Source organism: Agelaius phoeniceus, chromosome 32 (genome assembly GCF_051311805.1).
Source record: "Agelaius phoeniceus isolate bAgePho1 chromosome 32, bAgePho1.hap1, whole genome shotgun sequence".
NCBI lineage: Eukaryota > Metazoa > Chordata > Aves > Passeriformes > Icteridae > Agelaius > Agelaius phoeniceus.
Genome location: NC_135296.1, coordinates 255,147 through 279,177, shown reverse-complemented (window position 1 = coordinate 279,177; position 24,031 = coordinate 255,147). Strand labels below are relative to the sequence as shown.

Below are 24,031 nucleotides of genomic sequence, written 5' to 3'. Positions count from 1 at the left end.
CAGGATTCTGCTGGAAATTTCCGTGATTCTGATGGGAATTCCAGGATTCTGACGGGAATTCCAGGATTCTGATGGGAATTCCAGGATTCTGCTGGAAATTCCGGGGATTCTGCTGGGAATTCCAGGATTCTGACGGGAATTCCCATGATTTTGATGGGAATTCCGTGATTCTGATGGGAATTCCGTGATTCTGATGGGAATTCCCGGGTTTTTCTCGGCCGCAGATGCCAGAGGAGGAGGTGTTCAGCGTTCCATGGGAATTCCATCAGTTCCAGGGGAATTATGGGGGTTTTGATGGGAATTCCAGGATTTTGATGGGAATTTGGGGATTTTGATGGGAATTCCTGGGATTTTTTTTTGGGAATTCCAGGCTTTTCCCACCAGATGCCGAGGGGGAGGCGTTCAGCGTTCCATGGGAATTCTGATGGGAATTTAGTGGGGTTTGCTGGGAATTCCCGTGATTCTGCTGGGAACTCCAGGGATTTTGATGGGAATTCCCATTTTTCCTGGGAATCTCGGGCTGTTCCCCCCCAGATGCCGGAGGAGGAGGCGTTCAGTGTTCCATGGGAATTCCAGGATTTTGAGGGGAATTCCATCAATTCCATGGGAAATGTGGGAGTTGTGATGGGAATTCCAGGATTCTGCTGGGAATTCCCAGGATTCTGATGGGAATTCCCGTGCTGTTCCCGCCGCAGATGCCGAGGGGGAGGCGTTCAGCGTTTGATGGGAATTCTGATGGGAATTTAGTGGGGTTTGCTGGAAACTCCAGGGATTTTGACGGGAATTCCTGGGATTTTGCTGGAAATTCCCGTGATTCTGATGGGAATTCCCGTGATTCTGCTGGCAATTCCCGTGGTTCTGATGGGAATTCCCATTTTTCCTGGGAATCCCGTGTTTTTCCCGGCCGCAGATGCCGGAGGAGGAGGCGTTCAGCGTCTTCGTGCGCCTGATGCAGGAGTATCGCCTGCGGGAGCTCTTCAAGCCCAGCATGGCCGAGCTGGGGCTCTGCATTTACCAGTTCGAGTTCCTGCTGCAGGTGGGGACAGCCCCAATTCACACCCTTGTCCCCGTGTCCACATCCCAAATTCCCACCCTTGTCCCCGTGTCCACATCCCAAATTCCCACCCTTGTCCCCGTGTCCACATCCCAAATTCCCGTTTTTGTCCAACCCTGAATTCCCATTTTTGTCTGACCCCAAATTCCCATTTTTGTCTGACCCCAAATTCCCATTTTTGTTGGACCCCAAATTCCCATTTTTGTCCGACCCCAAATTCCCATTTTTGTCCGACCCCGAATTCCCATTTTTGTCCCCAAATCCAACCCCAGATTCCAGTTTTTATCCCCAAATCCAACCCCAAATTCCCATTTTTGTCAGGCCCCAAATTCCTGTTTTTGTCCGACCCCAAATTCCTGTTTTTGTGTGACTCCCAATTCCCGTTTTTCTCTCCCAATTCCTGTTTTTCTCCCCAAATCCAACCCCAAATTCCCATTTTTGTCCAACCCCAAATTCCCATTTTTATCTGACCCCAAATTCCTCTTTTTCTCCCCAAACCCAACCCCAAATTCCCGTTTTTGTCCAACCCTGAATTCCCATTTTTGTCTGACCCCAAATTCCCTTTTTTGTCCGACCCCAAATTCCCTTTTTTGTCCGACCCCAAATTCCCATTTTTGTCCGACCCCGAATTCCCATTTTTGTCCGACCCCAAATTCCCATTTTTGTCCCCAAATCCAACCCCAGATTCCAGTTTTTATCCCCAAATCCAACCCCAAATTCCCATTTTTGTCGGGCCCCAAATTCCTGTTTTTGTCCGACCCCAAATTCCTGTTTTTGTGTGACCCCAAATTCCTCTTTTTCTCCCCAAATCCAACCCCAAATTCCGGTTTTTGTCCGACCCTGAATTCCGGTTTTTGTTCGACCCTAAATTCCCATTTTTGTCGGACTCCAAATTCCCTTTTTTGTCCGACCCCAAATTCCCATTTTTGTCTCCAAAACCAACCCCAAATTCCAATTTTTATCCCCAAATCCAACCCCAAATTCCCCTTTTTGTCTGACCCCAAATTCCCTTTTTTCTCCCCAAATCCAACCCCAAATTCCGGTTTTTGTCCAACCCTGAATTCCCATTTTTGTCGGACCCCAAATTCCCATTTTTGTCTGACCTCAAATTCCCATTTTTCTCCCCAAATCCAACCCCAAATTCCTGTTTTTACCTGACCCTGAATTCCCGTTTTTCTCCCCAAATCTGACCCTGAATTCCCCATTTTTGTCTGACCCCAAATTCCCGTTCTTCTCCCCAAATCCAACCCCAAATTCCCATTTTTCTCCCCAAATCCAGCCCTGAATTCCTGTTTTTATCTGGCCCCAAGTTCCCATTTTTCTCCCCAAATCCAACCCCAAATTCCCATTTTTGTCCAACCTGAAATTCCTGTTTTTGTCTGACCCCCAATTCCCCTTTTCCCCCCAATTCCCATTTTTCTCCCCAAATCCAACCCCAAATTCCTGTTTTTGTCCAACCCCAAATTCCTGTTTTTGTCTGACCCCCAATTCCCACTTTTCCCCCCAATTCCCATTTCCCTCCCCCAATTCCCATTTCCCCCCCCAAATTCCCGTTTTTCCCCCCCAATTCCCCTTTTCCCCCCCCAATTCCCATTTCCCCCCCCCAATTCCCATTTCCCCCCCCCAATTCCCACTTTCCCCCCCCAATTCCCATTTGTCCCCCCCAATTCCCATTTTTCTCCCCAAATCCAACCCCAAATTCCCATTTTTGTCCAACCTGAAATTCCTGTTGTTGCCTGACCCCCAATTCCTGTTTTTCTCCCCAATTCCCCATTTTTCCCCCCAATTCCCATTTTCCCCCCCCAATTCCCATTTTTCTCCCCAAATCCAACCCCAAATTCCCAATTTTGTCTGACCCCCAATTCCCGTTTTTCTCCCCAATTCCCATTTTTCTCCCCAAATCCCACTTCCCCCCCCAATTCCCGTTTTTCCCCCCCCAATTCCCATTTCTCCCCCCCAATTCCCATTTCCCCCCCCCCAAATTCCCGTTTTTCCCCCCCAATTCCCATTTCTCTCCCCCAATTCCCATTTTCCCCCAATTCCCCTTTTCCCCCCCAATTCCTGTTTTTCTCTCCAATTCCCATTTTTCCCCCAAATCCCATTTTTCTCCCCCAATTCCCCTTTTTCTCCCCCAATTCCCATTTTTCCCCCTAATTCTCATTTTTCTCCCCAAATCCCACCCCAAATTCCCAATTTTGTCCAACCCCAAATTCCCGTTTTTCCCCCCCCATTCCCATTTCCCTCCCCCAATTCCCATTTTCCCCCCAATTCCCCCATTTTTCCCCCCCAATTCCCATTTTTCTCCCCAAATCCAACCCCAAAATCCCAATTTTGTCTGACCCCCAATTCCTGTTTTTCTCCTCCAATTCCCTGTTTTTCCCCCCAATTCCCATTCCCCCCCAATTCCCCTTCCCCCCCCAATTCCCATTTTCCCCCCCAATTCCCATTTTTCTCCCCAAATCCAACCCCAAATTCCCAATTTTGTCTGACCCCCAATTCCTGTTTTTCTCCCCAATTCCCACTTCCCCCCCCAATTCCCATTTCTCTCCCCCAATTCCCGTTTTTCTCCCCAATTCCTGTTTTTCTCCCCAAATCCAACCCCAAATTCCCATTTTTGTCCAACCCCAAATTCCCATTTTTGTCTGACCCCCAATTCCCGTTTCTCTCCCCCAATTCCCTTTTTCCCCCACCAATTCCCCATTTTTCTCCTCCATTCCCATTTTTCTCCCCCAATTCCCATTTTCCCCCCCATTCCCCATTTCCCCCCTCCCAATCCCGTTTTCCCCCCGAATCCCATTTTTCTCCCCCAATTCCCATTTCCCTCCCCCAATTCCCCTTTCCCCCATAATTCCCATTTTCCCCCCAATTCCCCATTTCTCTCCCCCAATTCCCCTTTCCCCCCCCAAATTCCCCTTTTCTCCCCCATTTTCATTTTTCTGAGCCCCAATTCCCATTCCCCCCTCCCAATTCCCGTTGTTTTCCCCCCGAATCCGCCCCGACCGCAGCCGTTGTCCCCAGGAGCAGCTGCCGGAGCTGAACGTGCATTTCCGCTCCCAGAGCTTCCTCACCTCCATGTACGCCTCCTCCTGGTTCCTCACCCTCTTCCTCACCACCTTCCCCCTGCCCGTGGCCACGCGCTGTCTTCGACATCTTCATGTACGAGGTACCCCAGAGCCGCCCCTTCCACCAAAACTGGGGCTGGGGGGAGGAAAAATCCCAAAAAATGGGTTGGGGTTGGGCTGAATCCCAAAAAAATGGGTTGGGGTTGGCTGAATCAGTAAAAAATGGGTTGGGGTTGGACTGAATCCCAAAAAAATGGGTTGGGGTTGGACCAAATCACAAAAAAAATGGGTTTGGGGTTGGACTGAATCAGTAAAAAATGGTTTGGGGTGGATCAAACTCCTCAAAAATGGGTTGGGTTTGACCAAGTCTCTCAAAAACGAGTTTGGGGTGGATCAAACTCTTAAAATGGGTTTGGTTTGATGAAGTCCCTCAAGAATGGGTTTGGGGTGGATCAAACCCCTCAAAAATGGGTTTGGGTTTGACCAAATCCCCCAAAAATGGGTTTGGGTGGATCCAACCCATCAAGAATGGGTTTGGTTTGATGGTGTCCCTCAAGAATGGGTTTGGGTTGGATCAAACTCCTCAAAAATGGGTTTGGGTTTGACCAAATCCCTCAGAAATGACTTTGAGTTTGACCAAATCCCTCAGAAATGGTTTTGGGGTGGAACCAAATCCCTCAAGAATGGGTTTGGATTGATGAAGTCCCTCAAGAATGGGTTTGGGTTGGATCAAATCCCTCAAGAATGGGTTTGGGTTTCACCAAGTCCCTCAAAAATGAGTTTGGGGTGGAACCAAATCACTCAAAGATGGGTTTGGGTTTCACCAATCCCTCAAGAATGGGTTTGGGGTGGAACCAAATCCCACACAAAATGGTTTGGGTTTGACCAAGTCCCTCAAGAAATGGCTTTGGTTTGGTGAAGTCCTTCAAGAATGAGATTGGGGTGGATCAAATCCTTCAAAAATGGGTTTGGGTTTGAGCAAATCCCTCAGAATTTGGGGTTTGACCAAATCCCTCAGAATTTGGGGTGTTCCTCACCCTCTTCCTCACCACCTTCCCCCTGCCCGTGGCCACGCGCGGCTTCGACATCTTCATGTACGAGGTACCCCAGACCTGCCCCTTCCACCCAACTGGGGCTGGGGGGGGGAGAAAATCCCAAAAAAATGGGTTGGGGTTGGACTGAATCCCAAAAAAATGGGTTGGGGTTGGACTGAATCAGTAAAAAATGGATTGGGGTTGTCCAAATCACTAAAAATGGGTTTGGGGTGGATCAAATCCCCCAAAAATGGGTTTGGGGTGGATCCAACCCATCAAGAATGGGTTTGGTTTGATGGTGTCCCTCAAGAATGGGTTTGGGTTGGATCAAACTCCTCAAAATGGGTTTGGGTTTGACCAAATCCCTCAAAAATGGGTTGGGTTTGACTAAATAATAAAAAAATGGGTTTGGGGTGGATCAAACCCATCAAAATGGTTTGGATTGATGAAGTCCCTCAAGAATGAGATTGGGGTGGAAGAAATCCCTCAAAAACGAGTTTGGGGTGGATCAAATCCTTCAAAAATGGGTTTGGGTTTGACCAAGTCCCTCAAGAATGAGTTTGGGGTGGATCAAATCCCTCAAAAATGGTTTGGGTTTGACCAAATCCCTCAGAAATGGTTTTGCAGTGGAACCAAATCCCTCAAAAATGAATTTCAGGTGGAACCAAATCCCCCAAAAATGGGCTTGGTTTGATGAAGTCCCTCACAAATGAGTTTGGGTCAAACTCCTCAAAATGGGTTTGGGTTTGACCAATCCCTCAAGAGTGGGTTTGGGTGGAACCAAATCCCTCAGAATGAGTTTCAGGTGGATCAAACTCCTCAAAAAGGGTTGGGTTTGACCAAATCACTCAAAATGGGTTTGGGGTGGAACCAAATCCCTCACAAATGGTTTGGGTTTGACCAAGTCCCTCAAGAATGGGTTTGGGGTGGATCAAACCCCTCAAAAATGGGTTTGGGTTTGACCAAGTCCCTCAGAAATGGTTTTGGGTTTCACCAAATCCCTCAAAAATGAGTTTGGGGTGGAACCAAATCCCTCACAAAAGGGTTTGGGTTTGACCAAGTCCCTCAAGAATGGCTTTGGTTTGGTGAAGTCCTTCAAGAATGAGTTTGGGGTGGATCAAATCCCTCAAAAATGGGTTTGGGTTTGACCAAGTCCCTCAAGAATGGGTTTGGTTTGGTGAAGTCCCTCAAGAATGGGTTTGGGTTTTGACCAAATCCCTCAGAAATGGTTTTGGGGTGGAACCAAATCCCTCAAGAATGGGTTTCAGGTGGATCAAACTCCACAAAAATGGGTTTGGGTTTTGACCAAATCCCTCAGAAATGGTTTTGGGGTGGAACCAAATCCCTCAAGAATGGGTTTCAGGTGGATCAAACTCCTCAAAAATGGGTTTGGGTTTGACCAAATCCCTCAGAAATGGTTTTGGGGTGGAACCAAAACCCTCAAAAATGAATTTCAGGTGGATCAAATCCCCCAAAATGGGCTTGGTTTGATGAAGTCCCTCAAAAACGAGTTTGGGGTGGATCAAACTCCTCAAAATTGGGTTTGGGTTTGACCAAATCCCTCAGAATTTGGGGTGGGACCAATCCCCCCCGGTGGCCTGGGAATGGCTCTGGTGCCATTGCCTGACCCAAGGTGGCCCCAGGGTGGCCTTGGGGTGGCCCCGGTGACCCTGGATGATCTGAGGTGGCCCCAGGGTGGCCTTGGGGTGGCTGTGGTGACCTGGGATGATCTGAGGTGGCCCCAGGGTGGCCTTGGGGTGACCCCGGGATGCTCTGAGGTGGCCCCAGGGTGGCCGTGGTCATCTGGGATGACCCAGAGCAGCCCTGGCATGGCCACAGGGTGACCCCGGTGACCAGAGGTGGCTCTGGAGTGGCCATGGTGACCCAGGGGTGACCCAAGGTGGCCCTGGCGTGGATGTGGGGTGGCCCCGATGACCCCGGGTGGCCCCGATGACCCAAGGTGGCCCCGTGGTGGCTGTGGTGGCCATGATGGCCACAGTGACCAGGTGGGGCCGTCACAGGGGTGGGGTGGCCCCAATGACCCAAGGTGGCCCCGTGGTGGCCATGGTGACCCAGGGATGACCCAAGGTGGCCCTGGGGTGGCCACGGTGGCCCCGTGGTGGCCCCGTGGTGGCCATGGTGGCCACCCTGACCAGGTGGGGTGGTGGCAGGGGTGGGGTGGCCCTGGGGTGACCAAGGTGGCCCCGTGGTGGCCATGGTGGCCTCGCTGACCGGGTGTGGTGGTGGCAGGGATGGGGTGGCCCCAGTGACCCAGGGTGGCCCTGTGGTGGCCATGGTGTCCCCATGGTGGCCATGCTGACCAGGTGTGGTGGTGGTGGCAGGGATGGGGTGGCCCCAATGACCCAGGGTGGCCCTGAGGTGACCATGGTGGCCCCATGGTGGCCCTGATGGCCGCACTGACTGGGTGGGGTGGTGGCAGGAGTGGAGTGGCCCTGGGGTGACCAAGGTGGCCCCAGGGTGGCCAGGGTGGCCATGCTGACCGGGTGGGGTGGTGGCAGGGGTGGGGTGGCCCCGATGACCCGGGGTGGCCCTGAGGTGACCATGGTGTCCCCGTGGTGGCCTCGCTGACCGGGTGTGGTGGTGGCAGGGGTGTGGTGGCCCCAATGACTCAGGGTGGCCCTGGGGTGACCATGGTGGCCGCGGTGACCCAGGGATGACCCAAGGTGGCCGTGGTGTCCCCATGGTGGCCGCGCTGACCGGGTGTGGGGGTGGTGGCAGGGGTGGGGTGGCCCCAGTGACTCAGGGTGGCCCTGAGGTGACCATGATGTCCCGTGGTGACCATGGTGGCCATGGTGTCCCTGTGGTGGCCACGCTGACCGGGTGTGGGGGTGGTGGCAGGGATCTGGTGGCCCCAGTGACCCAAGGTGGCCCAAGGGTGACCAAGGTGGCCCCGAGGTGGCCCTGATGGCCACACTGACCAGGTGGGGTGGTGGCAGGGGTGGGGTGGCCCTGGGGTGACCAAGGTGGCCCCAGGGTGGCCATGGTGGCCTCGCTGACCGGGTATGGTGGTGGTGGCAGGGGTGGGGTGGCCCCAGTGACCCAGGGTGGCCCCAGGGTGACCATGGTGGCCCCGTGGTGGCCACGCTGACCGGGTGTGGTGGTGGTGGCAGGGGTGGGGTGGCCCCAATGACTCAGGGTGGTCCCATGGTGGCCATGGTGTCCCGTGGTGACCGTGGTGGTCCCATGGCGACCATGGTGGCCCTGTGGTGGCCATGGTGTCCCGTGGTGGCCATGGTGGTCCCATGGTGACCATGGTGTCCCCGTGGTGGCCTCGCTGACCGGCTGTGGGGCTGGTGGCAGGGATGGGGTGGCCCCAGTGACTCAGGGTGGCCCTGAGGTGACCATGGTGTCCCGTGGTGACCATGGTGGCCGTGGTGGCCCCGTGGTGACCGTGGTGTCCCCGTGGTGGCCTCGCTGACCGTGTGTGGTGGTGGTGGCAGGGATGGGGTGTCCCCATGGTGACCATGGTGTCCCTTGGTGACCGTGGTGTCCCTGTGGTGGCCTCGCTGAGCGTGTGTGGGGCTGGTGGCAGGGATGGGGTGTCCCCATGGTGACCATGGTGTCCCTTGGTGACCATGGTGTCCCCGTGGTGGCCTCGCTGACCGGCTGTGGGGCTGGTGGCAGGGATGGGATGGCCCCAGTGACTCAGGGTGGCCCTGAGGTGACCATGGTGTCCCGTGGTGACCATGGTGTCCCCGTGGTGGCCTCGCTGAGCGTGTGTGGGGCTGGTGGCAGGGATGGGGTGTCCCCATGGTGTCCCGTGGTGTCCCTTGGTGACCATGGTGTCCCCGTGGTGGCCTCGCTGAGCGTGTGTGGGGCTGGTGGCAGGGTCTGGAGATCGTGTTCCGCGTGGGGATGGCCCTGCTGCAGTTCAACCAGGCCGAGCTGGTGCAGCTGGACATGGAGGGCATGTCCCAGGTACCGACCCCGCAACGGGGGGACCCTGGGGGGCCTTGGTCAGTGGGGTGGCCTTGGGGTGGGGTTGGGGTGGGTTGGTCAATGGGGTGGGTTTTGGGGTGGGGTTGGTCAGTGGGGTGTGTATGGAGTGGCCTTGGTCAGTGGGGTGGCCTTGGGGTGGGGTTGGTCAGTGGGGTGGGTTTGGGGTGGGTTTGGTCAATGGGGTGGCCTTGGGGTGGGGTTGGTCAATGGGGTGGGGTTGGGATGGGTTTGGGGTGGGTTTGGTCAGTGGGGTGTGTATGGAGTGGCCTTGGTCAGTGGGGTGGCCATGGGGCAGGTTTGGTCAATGGGGTGGGTTTGGGGTGGGTTTGGTCAATGGGGTGGCCATGGGGCTGGTTTGGTCAGTGGGGTGGGTTTGGGGTGGGTTTGGGGTGGGTTTGGTCAATGGGGTGGCCATGGGGCTGGTTTGGTCATTGGGGTGGGGTTGGGGTGGCCTTGATCAGTGGGGTGGCCATGGGGCAGGTTTGGTCAATGGGGTGGGTTTGGGATGGGTTTGGTCAATGGGGTGGGTTTAGGGTGGGTTTAGGGTGGGTTTGGTCAGTGGGGTGGGGTCGGGGTAGGTTTGGTCAATGGGGTGGGTTTAGGGTGGGTTTAGGGTGGGTTTGGTCAGTGGGGTGGGGTCGGGGTAGGTTTGGTCAATGGGGTGGGTTTAGGGTGGGTTTAGGGTGGGTTTGGTCAGTGGGGTGGGGTCGGGGCAGGTTTGGTCAGTGGGGTGGCCATGGGGCAGGTTTGGTCAATGGGGTGGGGTTGGGATGGGTTTGGGGCAGGTTTGGTCAATGGGGTGGGGTTGGGGTCAGTGGGGTGGGGTTGGGATGGGCTGGGCTTGGTGGCCTTGGGTGGGTTTGAGGTGGGTTTGGTCATTGGGGTGGGTTTGGGGTCAGTGGGGTGGGTTTGGTCATTGGGGTGGGTTTGGGGTGGGTTTGGGGTCACTGGGGTGGGTTTGGGGTCACTGGGGTGGGTTTGGGGTGGGGTTAGGGTAGGGTTGGTCAATGGGGTGGGATCAGGGTGGCTTTGGTCAGTGGGGAGGGCTTGGTCAGTGGGATGAGTTTTGGGGTGGGTTTGGCCAATGAGATGGGTTTGGTCAATGGGATGGGATTTGGGGTGGGATTTAGGGTGGATTTGGGGTGGGTTTGGTCAATGGATGGGGTTTAGGATGAGTTTTGAGGTGAGTTTGATCAATGGGATTGAGTTTGCAGTGGGTTTGGGGTGGATTTGGTCAATGGGGTGGGATTTGGGGTGGATTTGGGGTGGGTTTGGCCAATGGGATGGGATTTGGGGTGGATTTGGGGTGGATTTGGTCAATGGGGTGGGATTTGGGTGGATTTGGGGTGGATTTGGGGTGGATTTGGGGTGGGTTTGGTCAATGGGGTGGGATTTGGGTGGATTTGGGGTGGATTTGGGGTGGATTTGGGGTGGATTTGGTCAATGGGGTGGGATTTGGGTGGATTTGGGGTGGGTTTGGTCAATGGGGTGGGATTTGGGTGGATTTGGGGTGGGTTTGGTGAGTTCATCCCCGTTTTGCCCTGGTTTTCCCCCATTTGGGGTTGGTTTTCCCTGTCTTGTGTGGTTTTTCCCCCAATTTGGGCTGAATTCCCTGTTTTTGGTGTTCCTGGCCCGTTTTTGGTGTTCATTCCCCGTTTCTGGTGCTCATGGCCCGTGTTTGGGTGCATTCCCCGTTTTTGGTGTGAATTCCCCCATTTTTGGTGTTCATTGCCCGTTTTTGGTGTTCATGGCCTGGTTTTGGGTGAATTCCCCCGTTTTTGGTGTGAATTGCCCATTTTTGGTCTGAATTGCCCATTTTTGGTCTGAATTCCCCGTTTCTGGGTGAATTGCCCATTTTTGGTGTGAATTCCCCATTTTTGGTGTTCATTCCCCGTTTTTGGTGTGAATTCCCCATTTTTGGTCTGAATTCCCCATTTTTGGTCTGAATTTCCCCGTTTTTGGTGTGAATTCCCCCATTTTTGGTGTTCATTGCCCGTTTTTGGTGTTCATGGCCTGGTTTTGGGTGAATTCCCCGTTTTTGGTGTGAATTGCCCATTTTTGGTCTGAATTGCCTGTTTTTGGGTGAATTCCCCCGTTTCTGGGTGAATTGCCCATTTTTGGTGTGAATTGCCCGTTTTTGGGTGCATTCCCCGTTTCTGGGTGAATTGCCCATTTTTGGTCTTCATGGCCCATTTTTGGTATAAATTCCCCATTTTTGGTGTGAATTCCCCGTTTCTGGTGTTCATTGCCCGTTTTTGGTGTTCACGGCCCGTTTTTGGTGTGAATTCCCCATTTCTGGGTGAATTGCCCATTTTTGGTGTGAATTTCCCCATTTTTGGTGTTCATTGCCCGTTTTTGGTATAAATTCCCCTGTTTCTGGTGCTCATGGCCCGTGTTTGGGTGTAAATTCCCTGTTTTTGGTGTTCATGGCCCGTTTTTGGTGTAGATTCCCCGTTTCTGGTGCTCATGGCCCGTGTTTGCTGTAAATTCCCCGTTTTTGGGTGAATTTCCCCGTTTCTGGTGCTCACGGCCCGTGTTTGGTGTAAATTCCCCATTTCTGGTGCTCACAGCCCGTGTTTGGTGTAAATTCCCCATTTCTGGTGTTCATTGCCCATTTTTGGTATAAATTTCCCCATTTTTGGTGCTCACGGCCCGTTTTTGCTGTGAATTCCCCGTTTCTGGTGTTCATTGCCCATTTTTGGTGTGAATTCCCCGTTTCTGGTGTTCATTGCCCATTTTTGGTATAAATTTCCCCGTTTCTGGTGCTCATTGCCCGTTTTTGCTGTGAATTCCCCGTTTCTGGTGTTCATTGCCCATTTTTGGTATAAATTTCCCCATTTTTGGTGCTCATTGCCCATTTTTGGTATAAATTTCCCCGTTTCTGGTGCTCATGGCCCATTTTTGCTGTGAATTCCCCGTTTCTGGCAGTATTTCCAGAAGGTGATCCCTCACCAGTTCGACTCGTGCCCGGACAAGCTGATCCTGCGCGCCTGCCAGGTCAAATACAACCCCCGCAAGATGAAGAGGTCAGGGGACACCTCTGGCCCCGCGTCCCTGGGTCTGTCCCTGGCCCCATCCCTGTCCCTGTGTCCCCATCCCTGTCCCTGTGTCCCTGTGTCTGTCCCTGGCCCTGCGTCCCTGTGTCCTTGTCCCCTCTGTCCCTGTCTCTGTGTCCGTCCCTGTGTCTGTCCCTGGCCCCGCGTCCCTGTGTCCATCCCTGTCCCCATCCCTGGCCCTGTGTCCCTGTGTCCCCAACCCTGTCCCTGTGTCCTTCTCCTTGTCCCCTCTGGCCCTGTGTCCCTGTGTCCCCTCTGTCCCTGTCCCTCTGTTTCCATCCCTGTCCCTGTGTCCTTGTGTCCCCATCCCTGTCCCTGTGTCCCTGTCCCCATCCCTGTCCCTGTATCCTTGTCCTTGTCCCCTGTGTCCCTGTCCCTGTGTCCCCATCCCTGGCCCTGTGTCCTTGTCCCCATCCCTGTCCCTGTGTCCTTGTGTCCCCTCTCCCTTGTGTCCCCTCTGTCCCCATCCCTGTCCCTGTGTCCCCTCTGTCCCTGTCCCTCTGTCCCCATCCCTGTCCTTGTGTCCCCAACCCTGTCCCTTTCCCCAATCTGTCCTTGTCCCCTCTGTCCCCACCCTGTCCCTGTCCCCCTGTCCCTGTCCCTGTGTCCCTGTGTCCCTGTCCCTGTCCCTGTCCCTGTCCTTGTCCCTGTCCCTGTCCCTGTGTCCCTGTCCCTGTCCCTCTGTCCCTGTCCCTCTGTCCCTCTGTCCCCCTGTCCCTGTCCCTGTCCCTCTGTCCCTGTCCCTGTCCCCAGCTGTCCCCAGCTGTCCCCAGCTGTCCCCGTCCCTGTCCCTCTGTCCCTGTCCCTCTGTCCCTGTCCCCCTGTCCCTCTGTCCCTGTGTCCCTCTGTCCCTGTGTCCCCCTGTCCCTGTCCCCCTGTCCCCAGCTGTCCGTGTGTCCCCAGGCTGGAGAAGGAATACGCCGCCCTCAAGAGCAAAGAGATGGAGGAGCAGATCGAGATCAAGGTGACCCAGCTGGGGACACTGCGGGGACACCTGGGGGACATCCCTGGGGACACCTGGGGACACTGCAGGGACAGCTGAGGGACACTGCAGGGACACCTGGGGACACTGCAGGGACACTGCAGGGACACCTGGGGACACCTGAACACACTGCAGGGACACCTGAGGGACATCCCTGGGGACACTGCAGGGACACCTGGGGACACTGCAGGGACACCTGAACACACCCGGGGACACTGCAGGGACACATTGGGGACATCCCTGGGGACAACCGGGGACACCTGGGGATACTGCAGGGACATGGGGACACTGCAAGGACACTGCAGGGACACATGGGGACACCTGAACACACCTGAGGGACACTGCAGGGACACCCAGGGACGTGTTGGGAACATCCCTGGGGACACCCGGGGCACATGGAGACTTCCCTGGGGACACTGCAAGGACACCTGGGGACACCTGAGGGACACTGCAGGGACATCTGGGGACTTCCCTGGGGACACTGCAGGGACACTGCAAAGACACCTGAGCACACCTTGGGACATCCCTGGGGGCACTGCAGGGACACCTGGGGACCCCTAGGAGGTACCTGGGGACATCCCTGGGGACAGCTGGGGGACATGGGGACACCTGGATCACCACTCATTGTCCCCTCATTGTCCCCTCATTGTCCCCTCCGTGTCCCCTCAGCGGCTCCGCTCTGAGAATCGCCTGCTCAAGCAGCGCATCGAGACCCTGGAGAAGGTGAGCACCCCAAAAACCTCCCAAAAAACCCTAAAACACCACATGGAACCCAAAAAACACCAAAATCCCCAAAACAAACCCAAAGCACAGCATGGAACCCAAATGTCCCCCAAAAACCCCAAAATCCCAGAACACTGCATGGAACCCAAATACCCCCCAAGAAACACCCAAAAAACCCAGAAAAAAAACCCCAAAAACCCCAAAACACTGCATGGAACCCCAAAATCCCCCCCAAAACCCCAAAACATTGCATGGAAGCCAAAAAACCTAAAAAACACCCCAAAATCCCCAAAACACTGCATGGAACCCAAAAGAAACACCCCAAAAACCCAGAGAAAAAAAACCTCAAACCCCAAACACTGCATGGAACCCCAGAACCACCCCAAAAACCCCATAGAAAACCCCATAGAAAACCCTAAAATCGTTCATGGCCCCAGCCCCGCGGCCATTTTGAGGTGGCCCCGCCCCTGTTTGGCCCCGCCCCCGTTTGGCCCCGCCCCACTTGACCCCGCCCCCGTTTGGCCCCGCCCCTGTTTGGCCCCACCCACGGGGCCTCATCCCCACCCAAACGGTCCCAAATCCGCGGGAATTGGGGAATCCCAGAGTGTGGGGAGGGCTCGGGATGGCGCTGGCACTGCTGGCACTGCTGGCACTGCTGGCATTGTCACCTGGATCTGTCACTGCCACTGCTGCCACTGCTGCCACTGCTGCCACTGCTGGCATTGTCATTGGCACTGTCACCTGGATCTGTCACTGGCACTGCTGCCACTGCTGGCATTGTCATTGTCACTGCCACTGCCACTGGCACTGCCACTGCTGCCACTGCTGGCACTGGCATTGTCACTGTCACTGTCACTGGCACTGCTGCCACTGCTGGCATTGTCATTGTCACTGCCACTGCCACTGCTGGCACTGCTGGCATTGTCACTGTCACTGTCACCTGGATCTGTCACTGCCACTGCTGGCACTGTCATTGTCACTGCTGGCACTGCTGGCACTGCTGGCATTGTCACTGCCACTGTCACCTGGATCTGTCACTGCCACTGCTGGCACTGTCATTGTCACTGCTGGCACTGCTGGCACTGCTGGCATTGTCACTGTCACTGTCACCTGGATCTGTCACTGCCACTGCTGCCACTGCTGGCACTGTCACTGCTGCCACTGTCACTGCTGGCACTGTCATTGTCACTGGCACTGTCATTGTCACTGCTGGCACTGCTGGCACTGCTGGCATTGTCATTGTCACTGTCACTGTCACTGTCACCTGGATCTGTCACTGCCACTGCTGGCACTGTCGCTGGCACTGCTGGCACTGCTGGCACTGCTGGCATTGTCACTGTCACTGTCACCTGGATCTGTCACTGCCACTGCTGCCACTGCTGGCATTGTCATTGTCACTGGCACTGTCATTGTCACTGCTGGCACTGTCATTGTCACTGCTGGCATTGTCATTGTCACTGGCACTGTCATTGTCACTGCTGGCACTGGCACTGCTGGCATTGTCATTGTCACTGGCACTGGCACTGTCACTGCTGGCACTGTCATTGTCACTGGCACTGGCACTGGCACTGTCATTGTCACTGGCACTGGCACTGTCATTGTCACTGGCACTGCTGGCACTGCTGGCATTGTCATTGTCACTGGCACTGGCATTGTCACTGGCACTGCTGGCACTGTCATTGTCACTGCTGTCACTGTCCCTGCTGTCATTGTCACTGTCCCTGTCCCTGTCCCGTCACTGTCACTGCTGTCACTGTCACTGTCACTGCTGTCATTGGCACTGGCACTGGCACTGGCACTGCTGGCATTGTCACTGCTGCCACAGCTGGCATTGGCACTGGCACTGTCCTTGTCACTGGCACTGCCACTGGCACGGCCACTGCTGTCACTGCTGTCACCTGGATCTGTCACTGTCACTGTCACTGCTGCCACTGTCACTGGCACTGTCCTTTTCACTGCCACTGCTGTCACTGCTGTCACTGCTGGCACTGGCACTGGCACTGCCACTGCTGTCACTGCTGCCACCTGGATCTGTCACTGTCCTTGTCACTGTCACTGTCACCGATCGGGCTCTGTCATTGTCACTGTCACTGTCCCTGTCCCTGTCCCTGACGTGTCCCTGTCTCTGTCCTCACTGTCACTGTCCCTCTGTCCCCACTGTCCCTCTGTCTCCCTGTCCCTGTCCCTGTCCCTGACGTGTCCCTGTCTCTGTCCCCTCCCCAGGAGAGCGCAGCCCTGGCCGATCGCCTCATCCAGGTACGGCCGGGCCCCGCGGGGATCTGGAGAGACCCCAGAGACCCCAGAGACCCCAAATGGCCCCATAGAGCCCATAAACCCTAAACCCCCATTGCCCCAGAGACCCCAGAGACCCCAGAGACCCCAAATGGCCCCATAGAGCCCAGAGACCCCAAACCCCCATTGCCCCAGAGACCCCAGAGACCCCAGAGACCCCAAATGGCCCCACAGACCCCATAAACCCTAAACCCCCATTGCCCCATAGACCCCAGAGACCCCAAATGGCCCCATAGACCCCAAACTCCCCCATAGACCCCAAACTCCCCCATAGACCCCATAAACCCCAAACTCCCATTGCCCCATAGACCCCAGAGACCCCAAATGGCCCCATAGACCCCATAAACCCCAAACCCTCATTGCCCCATAGACCTTAAACCCTCATTGCCCCATAGACCCCAAATGTCCCCATAGACCCCAGAGACCCCAAATGTCCCCATAGACCCCATAGACCCCAAACTCCCATTGCCCCATAGACCCCAAACTCCCCCATTGCCCCATAGACCCCAAACGTCCCCATAAACCCCAAACTCCCCCATAAACCCCAAACTCCCCCATTGCCCCCATAGACCCCAAACTCCCCCATTGCCCCCATAGACCCCAAACGTCCCCATAGACCCCAAACTCCCCCATTTCCCTATTGAATTCCCCATTTTTCTGCTATTTTCCCAATTGATTTCCCCATTTTCCCAATATTTCCCCTTTTTTCCAGTTTATTTCCCCTTTTTTCCAGTTTATTTCCCATTTTTCCAGTTTATTTTCCAATTTTTCCCCCAATTTCCCCCCCTCCAGTTTATTCCCTCAATTTTCCCAATTCCCTCAATTCTCCCAATTGATTTCCCTGATATTTCCCTGATATTTTCCCATTTTTCCTGATATTCCCAAGGTTCTCCCAATGCTTTCCCAATATTTTCCCAATAATCCAAATATTTTCCCAATAATCCCAATACTTTCCCAATATTTTCCTGATATTTTCCCCAATATTTTCCCAATATATTCCCAATATTCCGAATATTTTCCTGATATTTTCCCAATATAATCCCAATATAATCCAAATATTTTCCCAATTTTCCCTGTAATCCCAATATTTTCCCGATATTTTCAGGATTTTTTCCCAATTCTCCCAACACTTTCCTGATATAATCCCAATATAATCCCAATATAATCCCAATTTTCCCGAGATTTCCTGATAATCCCAATATTTTCCCCATTTCCCAATATTTTCCTGATCATTTCCCTGATGTTCCCCCAATATTTTCCCAGTATTCCCAATATTGTCCTGATTTTCCCAAGATTTTCCCAATATTTTCTCGATAATCCTGATATTTTCCCAATATTTTCCTGATATTTTCCCAATATTTCCCCAATTTTCCCCAATTTTCCTGATTTTTTCCCCAATTTTCCTGATTTTTTTCCCCAATTTTCCTGATTGATTTTCCCAATTTCCCTGATTTTCCCAATTGATTTTCCCAATTTATTTTCCCTATTTTCCCCCCCAATTTTCCCTATTTTTCCCCAATTTCCCAGATTTTTTCCCCAATTTTTTCCATTATTTTCCCCCTGATTTTCCCAATTTATTTCCCTGATTTTCCCCCCAATTTTCCCAATTTTCCCCCAATTTTCCCAATTGATTTTCCTAATATTTTCCCGATTTTCTTCCCCATTTTACTGATTTGTTTTCCAGATTTTCCCGATTTTTTTTCCTAATTTTCCTCTCTGATTTTCCTGATTTATTTCTCCAATTTCCCCAATTTCCCCAATTGATTTTCCCAATTTTTTCCCAATTTTCCCGATTTATTTTCCCTATTTTCCCCCTATTTTTCCCTCGATTTTTTTCTGTTATTTTTCCCCAATTTTCCCCCTGATTTTCCCGATTTATTTTCCTGATTTTCCCCCCAGATTTCCCAATTTTCTTCCCTGATTTTCCCAGTTGATTTTCCCAATTTTTTCCCAATTTTCCCGATTTATTTTCCCAATTTATTTTCCCTATTTTCCCCCCCAATTTTCCCAATTTTCCCCCTATTTTTTCCCCGATTTCCCAGATTTTTTCCCCGAATTTTTTCTGTTATTTTTCCCCAATTTTCCCCCTGATTTTCCCAATTTATTTTCCTGATATTTTCCCCCCAATTTTCCCAATTTCCCCCCCTGATTTTCCCGATTGATTTTCCTGATATTTTCCCGATTTTCCCAATTGATTTTCCCGATTTTCTTCCCCATTTTACTGATTTGTTTTCCAGATTTTCCCGATTTCTTTTTCCTAATTTTCCTCTCTGATTTTCCCACTTGATTTCCCCAATTTTTTCCCCATTTTTTCCCCATTTTTTCCCCATTTTTCCCCATTTTCCTCCTTTTCCTCCCTCCCCTCCCCAGCCCCACTTTTGGGGGGATTTTCCTTTTTTCTGCCTTTTTTTTCCACCTTTTTTTTTCTGTTTCTCTGAGGCTCCCGCGCACCCTGGGGGAATTTGGGGGAATTTCGATGGAATTTGGGGAAATTCGGGGAGATTTTGGGGAATTTTGGAGAAATTCGGGGAGATTTTGGTGAATTTTGGGGAAATTCGGGGAATTTTGGTGAATTTTGAGGGAATTTGGGGGGAATTTTGAATGTTGGGGGATTTGGGGGAATATTGGGGATTTTGATGAAATTTTAGGGGAAATTATGGGGAATTTTGGGAAAAATTGAGGAATTTGGGGGGAATTCTGGTGAATTCAGGGGAATTTTGAATTTTGGGGGAATTTGGGGCAATTTTGATGGAATTTTGGGGGATTTGGAGGATTCTGGGGGAATTTTGGGGATTTTTTTGGAATTTTAGGGAAATTTGGGGGAATTTTGATGAATTCAGGGGAAGTTTTGGGGGATTGAGGGATTGGGGGGGAATTTCGAATTTTGGGGAAATTTTGAGGCAATTCAGGGAATTTGTGGGGGGGGAATTTTGGGGGAATTCTGGTGAATTTTGAGGAATTTTGGGGGGGAATTTGGGAATTTTGGGATTTGGGGTGGGGAAGGGGACAAACGGGGCTGGTGGCACCTCCAGTGTCACCTCCCTGTCCCCAGTGTCACTCACTGTGCCCCCAGTGCCACCACAGCCCTGGTGGCAGCAGGTGACAGCGTCCCCAATGTCCCCATTGTCCCCAACGTCCCCAATGTCACCAAGGCCAGGTGGCACAGGCACAGGACGTGACACTGTCCCCAATGTCCCCAAGGTGTCCCCAATGTCCCCATTGTCCCCAATGTCCCCAGGGCCAGGTGATGCGGGCGCAGGAGGTGACACTGTCCCCAATGTCCCCAAGGTGTCCCCAAGGTGTCCCCAAGGTGTCCCCAATGTCCCCAAGGTGTCCCCAATGTCCCCAAGGTGTCCCTGCTGTCTCCATTGTCCCCTCTGTCCCCAGGGCCAGGTGACGCGGGCACAGGAGGTGACACTGTCCCCAAGGTGTCCCCAAGGTGTCCCCAAGGTGTCCCTGATGTCCCCTCTGTCCCAGGGCCAGGTGACACTGTCCCCATTGTCCCCTCTGTCCCAGGGCCAGGTGACCCGGGCGCAGGAGGTGACACTGTCCCCAAGGTGTCCCCAAGGTGTCCCCTCTGTCCCCATTGTCCCCAATGTCCCCAAGGTGTCCCTGCTGTCCCCTCTGTCCCCAGGGCCAGGTGACACTGTCCCCATTGTCCCCTCTGTCCCAGGGCCAGGTGACACGGGCGCAGGAGGTGACACTGTCCCCAAGGTGTCCCCAATGTCCCCAAGGTGTCCCTGCTGTCCCCTCTGTCCCCAGGGCCAGGTGACACGGGCGCAGGAGGTGACACTGTCCCCATTGTCCCCAATGTCCCCAAGGTGTCCCCATTGTCCCCAAGGTGTCCCTGCTGTCCCCTCTGTCCCAGGGCCAGGTGACGCTGGGCGCAGGAGGCCGAGGAGAACGACGTCATCCGGCGGGAGCTGGCGCTGGTGCGGCAACGCTGCAGCTCGGCCACAGAGAGCCTGAGACGGGCACAGAGCACCATCAGGGAGCTGCAGGTGTGTCATTGTCACCTGTGGGTGTCACCTGTGTCACCTGTGTGTGTGTCACTGTGTGTCACCTGTGTGTGTCATTGTATCACCTGTGTGTGTCACTGTCACTGTGTGTCACTGCCCCAACGCTGCAGCTCAGCCACAGAGAGCCTGAGACGGGCACAGAGCACCATCAGGGAGCTGCAGGTGTGTCATTGTCACCTCTGTGTGTCATTGTCACCTGTGTGTGTCACTGTCACTGTGTGCCATTGCATCACTGCCCCAACGCTGCAGCTCAGCCACAGAGAGCCTGAGGCGGGCACAGAGCACCATCAGGGAGCTGCAGGTGTGTCATTGTCACCTCTGTGTGTCATTGTCACCTGTGTGTGTCACTGTCACTGTGTGCCATTGCATCACTGCCCCAACGCTGCAGCTCAGCCACAGAGAGCCTGAGGCGGGCACAGAGCACCATCAGGGAGCTGCAGGTGTGTCATTGTGTGTCACCTGTGTGTGTCACCTGTGTCACCTGTGTGTCTGTCACTGTGTGTATCACTGTGTGTGTCATTGTATCACTGCCCCAACGCTGCAGCTCAGCCACAGAGAGCCTGAGGCGGGCACAGAGCACCATCAGGGAGCTGCAGGTGTGTCATTGTCACCTGTGTGTGTCATTGTCACCTGTGTGTCACTGTGTGTATCACTGTGTGTGTCATTGTATCACCTGTGTCATTGCATCACCGCCCCAACGCTGCAGCTCAGCCACAGAGAGCCTGAGGCGGGCACAGAGCACCATCAGGGAGCTGCAGGTGTGTCATTGTGTGTCATTGTCACCTGTGTGTCACTGTGTGTGTCATTGTATCACCTGTGTCACTGCATCACTGCCCCAACGCTGCAGCTCAGCCACAGAGAGCCTGAGACGGGCACAGAGCACCATCAGGGAGCTGCAGGTGTGTCATTGTCACCTGTGTGTGTCATTGTCACCTGTGTGTCACTGTGTGTATCACTGTGTGTGTCATTGTATCACCTGTGTCATTGCATCACCGCCCCAACGCTGCAGCTCAGCCACAGAGAGCCTGAGGCGGGCACAGAGCACCATCAGGGAGCTGCAGGTGTGTCATTGTGTGTCATTGTCACCTGTGTGTGTGTCATTGTCACCTGTGTGTCACTGTGTGTGTGTCACTGTGTGTGTCACTGTGTGTCACTGTGTGTGTCATTGTATCACCTGTGTCATTGCATCACTGCCCCAACGCTGCAGCTCAGCCACAGAGAGCCTGAGACGGGCACAGAGCACCATCAGGGAGCTGCAGGTGTGTCATTGTCACCTGTGTGTGTCATTGTCACCTGTGTGTGTCACCTGTGTGTGTCACCTGTGTGTGTGTCACTGTGTGTGTCACTGTGTGTGTCACTGTCACTGTGTGCCATTGCATCACTGCCCCAACGCTGCAGCTCAGCCACAGAGAGCCTGAGGTGGGCACAGAGCACCATCAGGGAGCTGCAGGTGTGTCACTGTCACCTGTGTGTGTCACCTGTGTGTCACCTGTGTCACCTGTGTGTGTCACTGTGTGTGTCATTGTATCACCTGTGCCATTGCATCACTGCCCCAACGCTGCAGCTCAGCCACAGAGAGCCTGAGACGGGCACAGAGCACCATCAGGGAGCTGCAGGTGTGTCACTGTCACCTGTGTGTGTCATTGTCACCTGTGTCACCTGTGTGTGTCACTGTGTGTGTCACTGTGTCACTGCATCACTGCCCCAACGCTGCAGCTCAGCCACAGAGAGCCTGAGGCGGGCACAGAGCACCATCAGGGAGCTGCAGGTGTGTCACTGTGTGTGTCATTGTCACCTGTGTGTGTCATTGTCACCTGTGTGTGTGTCACTGTGTGTGTGTCACTGTGTGTGTGTCACTGTGTGTGTGTCACTGTCACCTGTGTGTCACTGTGTGTCATTGCATCACTGCCCCAACGCTGCAGCTCAGCCACAGAGAGCCTGAGACGGGCACAGAGCACCATCAGGGAGCTGCAGGTGTGTCATTGTGTGTCACCTGTGTGTGTCACCTGTGTCACCTGTGTGTCTGTCACTGTGTGTATCACTGTGTGTGTCATTGTATCACTGCCCCAACGCTGCAGCTCAGCCACAGAGAGCCTGAGGCGGGCACAGAGCACCATCAGGGAGCTGCAGGTGTGTCACTGTGTCACCTGTGTGTGTCATTGTCACCTGTGTGTCACTGTGTGTGTCACTGTCACTGTGTGTCACTGTGTGTCACTGTGTGTGTCACTGTCACTGTGTGTCACTGTGTGTCACTGTGTGTCACTGTGTGTGTCACTGTGTGTCACTGCCCCAACGCTGCAGCTCAGCCACAGAGAGCCTGCGGCGGGCACAGAGCACCATCAGGGAGCTGCAGGTGTGTCACTGTCACCTGTGTGTGTCACCTGTGTGTCACCTGTGTGTGTCACCTGTGTGTGTCACCTGTGTGTGTCACTGTGTGTGCCATTGCATCACTGCCCCAACGCTGCAGCTCAGCCACAGAGAGCCTGAGGCGGGCACAGAGCACCATCAGGGAGCTGCAGGTGTGTCATTGTCACCTGAGTGTCACCTGTGTGTGTCACTGTGTCACCTGTGTGTGTGTGTCACTGTGTGTGTGTCACTGTGTGTCACTGTGTGTCACCTGTGTGTGTCACCTGTGTGTGTGTCACTGTGTGTGTCACTGTCACCTTGTGTCACTGTCACCTGTGTGTCACCTGTGTGTCATTGTCACCTCTGTATCACCTGTGTGTGTCACTGTATCACCTGTGTCACCTGAGTGTGTCACTGTCACCTGTGTGTCACCTGTGTGTCATTGTCACCTCTGTGTCACCTGTGTGTGTCACTGCCACCTGTGTGTTGCCTGTGTGTCACCTCCTGTGTCACCCGTGTGTCACTGTGTCACCTGAGTGTGTCACCTGAGTGTGTCACTGTCACCTGTGTGTCATCTCTGTGTCACCTGTGTGTAACCTCTGTGTCACCCGTGTGTCGCCTCCTGTGTCACCTGTGTGTCACCTGAGTGTGTGTCACTGTCACCTGTGTGTCACCTGAATGTGTCACCTGAGTGTGTCACCTGTGTGTGTCATTGTCACCTGTGTCATTGTGTGTGTCACCTGAGTGTGTCATTGTCACCTGTGTCATTGTGTGTGTCACTGTGTCACTGTGTCACCCGTGTGTCACTGTCCCCGGGTGACAATGCTGCAGGTGACCTTTGGTGGCATTTGGTGGCACAGGTAACTCCTGCATGAACGAGGATTTCATGGCAGGTGGGAGGTGACATTTGGTGACATTTGGGGACACTGGGGACAGGGTAACCCCTGCCTGAGCGAGGAGTTTATGGTGGGCAGGAACAATGGGGAGGTGACATTGGTGACACTGGGGACAGGGTAACCCCCGCCTGAGCGAGGAGTTGGTGGTGGGCAGGAACAATGGGGAGGTGACATTGGTGACACTTGGTGACATTGGGGACATTGGGGACATTGGTGACACTGGGGACAGGGTAACCCCCGCCTGAGCGAGGTTGGGGCGGTTGGGAGGTGACCTTGGTGACATTGGTGACACTTGGTGACATTTGGTGACACTGGGGACAGGGTAACCCCCGCCTGAGCGAGGTTGGGGCGGTTGGGAGGTGACATTGGTGACATTGGTGACATTTGGTGCCATTTGGGGACAGGGTAACCCCCGCCTGAGCGAGGAGTTCGTGGTGGTTGGGAGGTGACATTGGTGACCTTTGGTGACCTTTTGGTGCCATTTGGTGCCATTTGGTGCCATTTGGTGACATTGGGGACAGGGTAACCCCCGCCTGAGCGAGGAGTTCATGGTGGCCAGGAACAATGGGGAGGTGACATTGGTGACACTTGGTGACATTTGGTGACA

At 53.9% G+C, this 24,031-nt stretch overlaps 1 protein-coding gene across 1 annotated transcript in view; it reads left to right on the top strand.

Annotated features, from left to right (window-relative positions):
* LOC129133827 (EVI5-like protein) overlaps positions 1-24,031 on the top strand; it is a 55,558-nt gene that overhangs the window by 21,075 nt on the left and 10,452 nt on the right. Inside the window, 10 exon segments of the mRNA XM_077192357.1 lie at positions 911-1,036; positions 4,073-4,192; positions 4,194-4,217; positions 9,000-9,089; positions 12,039-12,136; positions 13,070-13,130; positions 13,818-13,871; positions 16,095-16,127; positions 19,551-19,574; positions 20,057-20,164. Coding sequence (XP_077048472.1) covers positions 911-1,036; positions 4,073-4,192; positions 4,194-4,217; positions 9,000-9,089; positions 12,039-12,136; positions 13,070-13,130; positions 13,818-13,871; positions 16,095-16,127; positions 19,551-19,574; positions 20,057-20,164 — 738 coding nt within the window.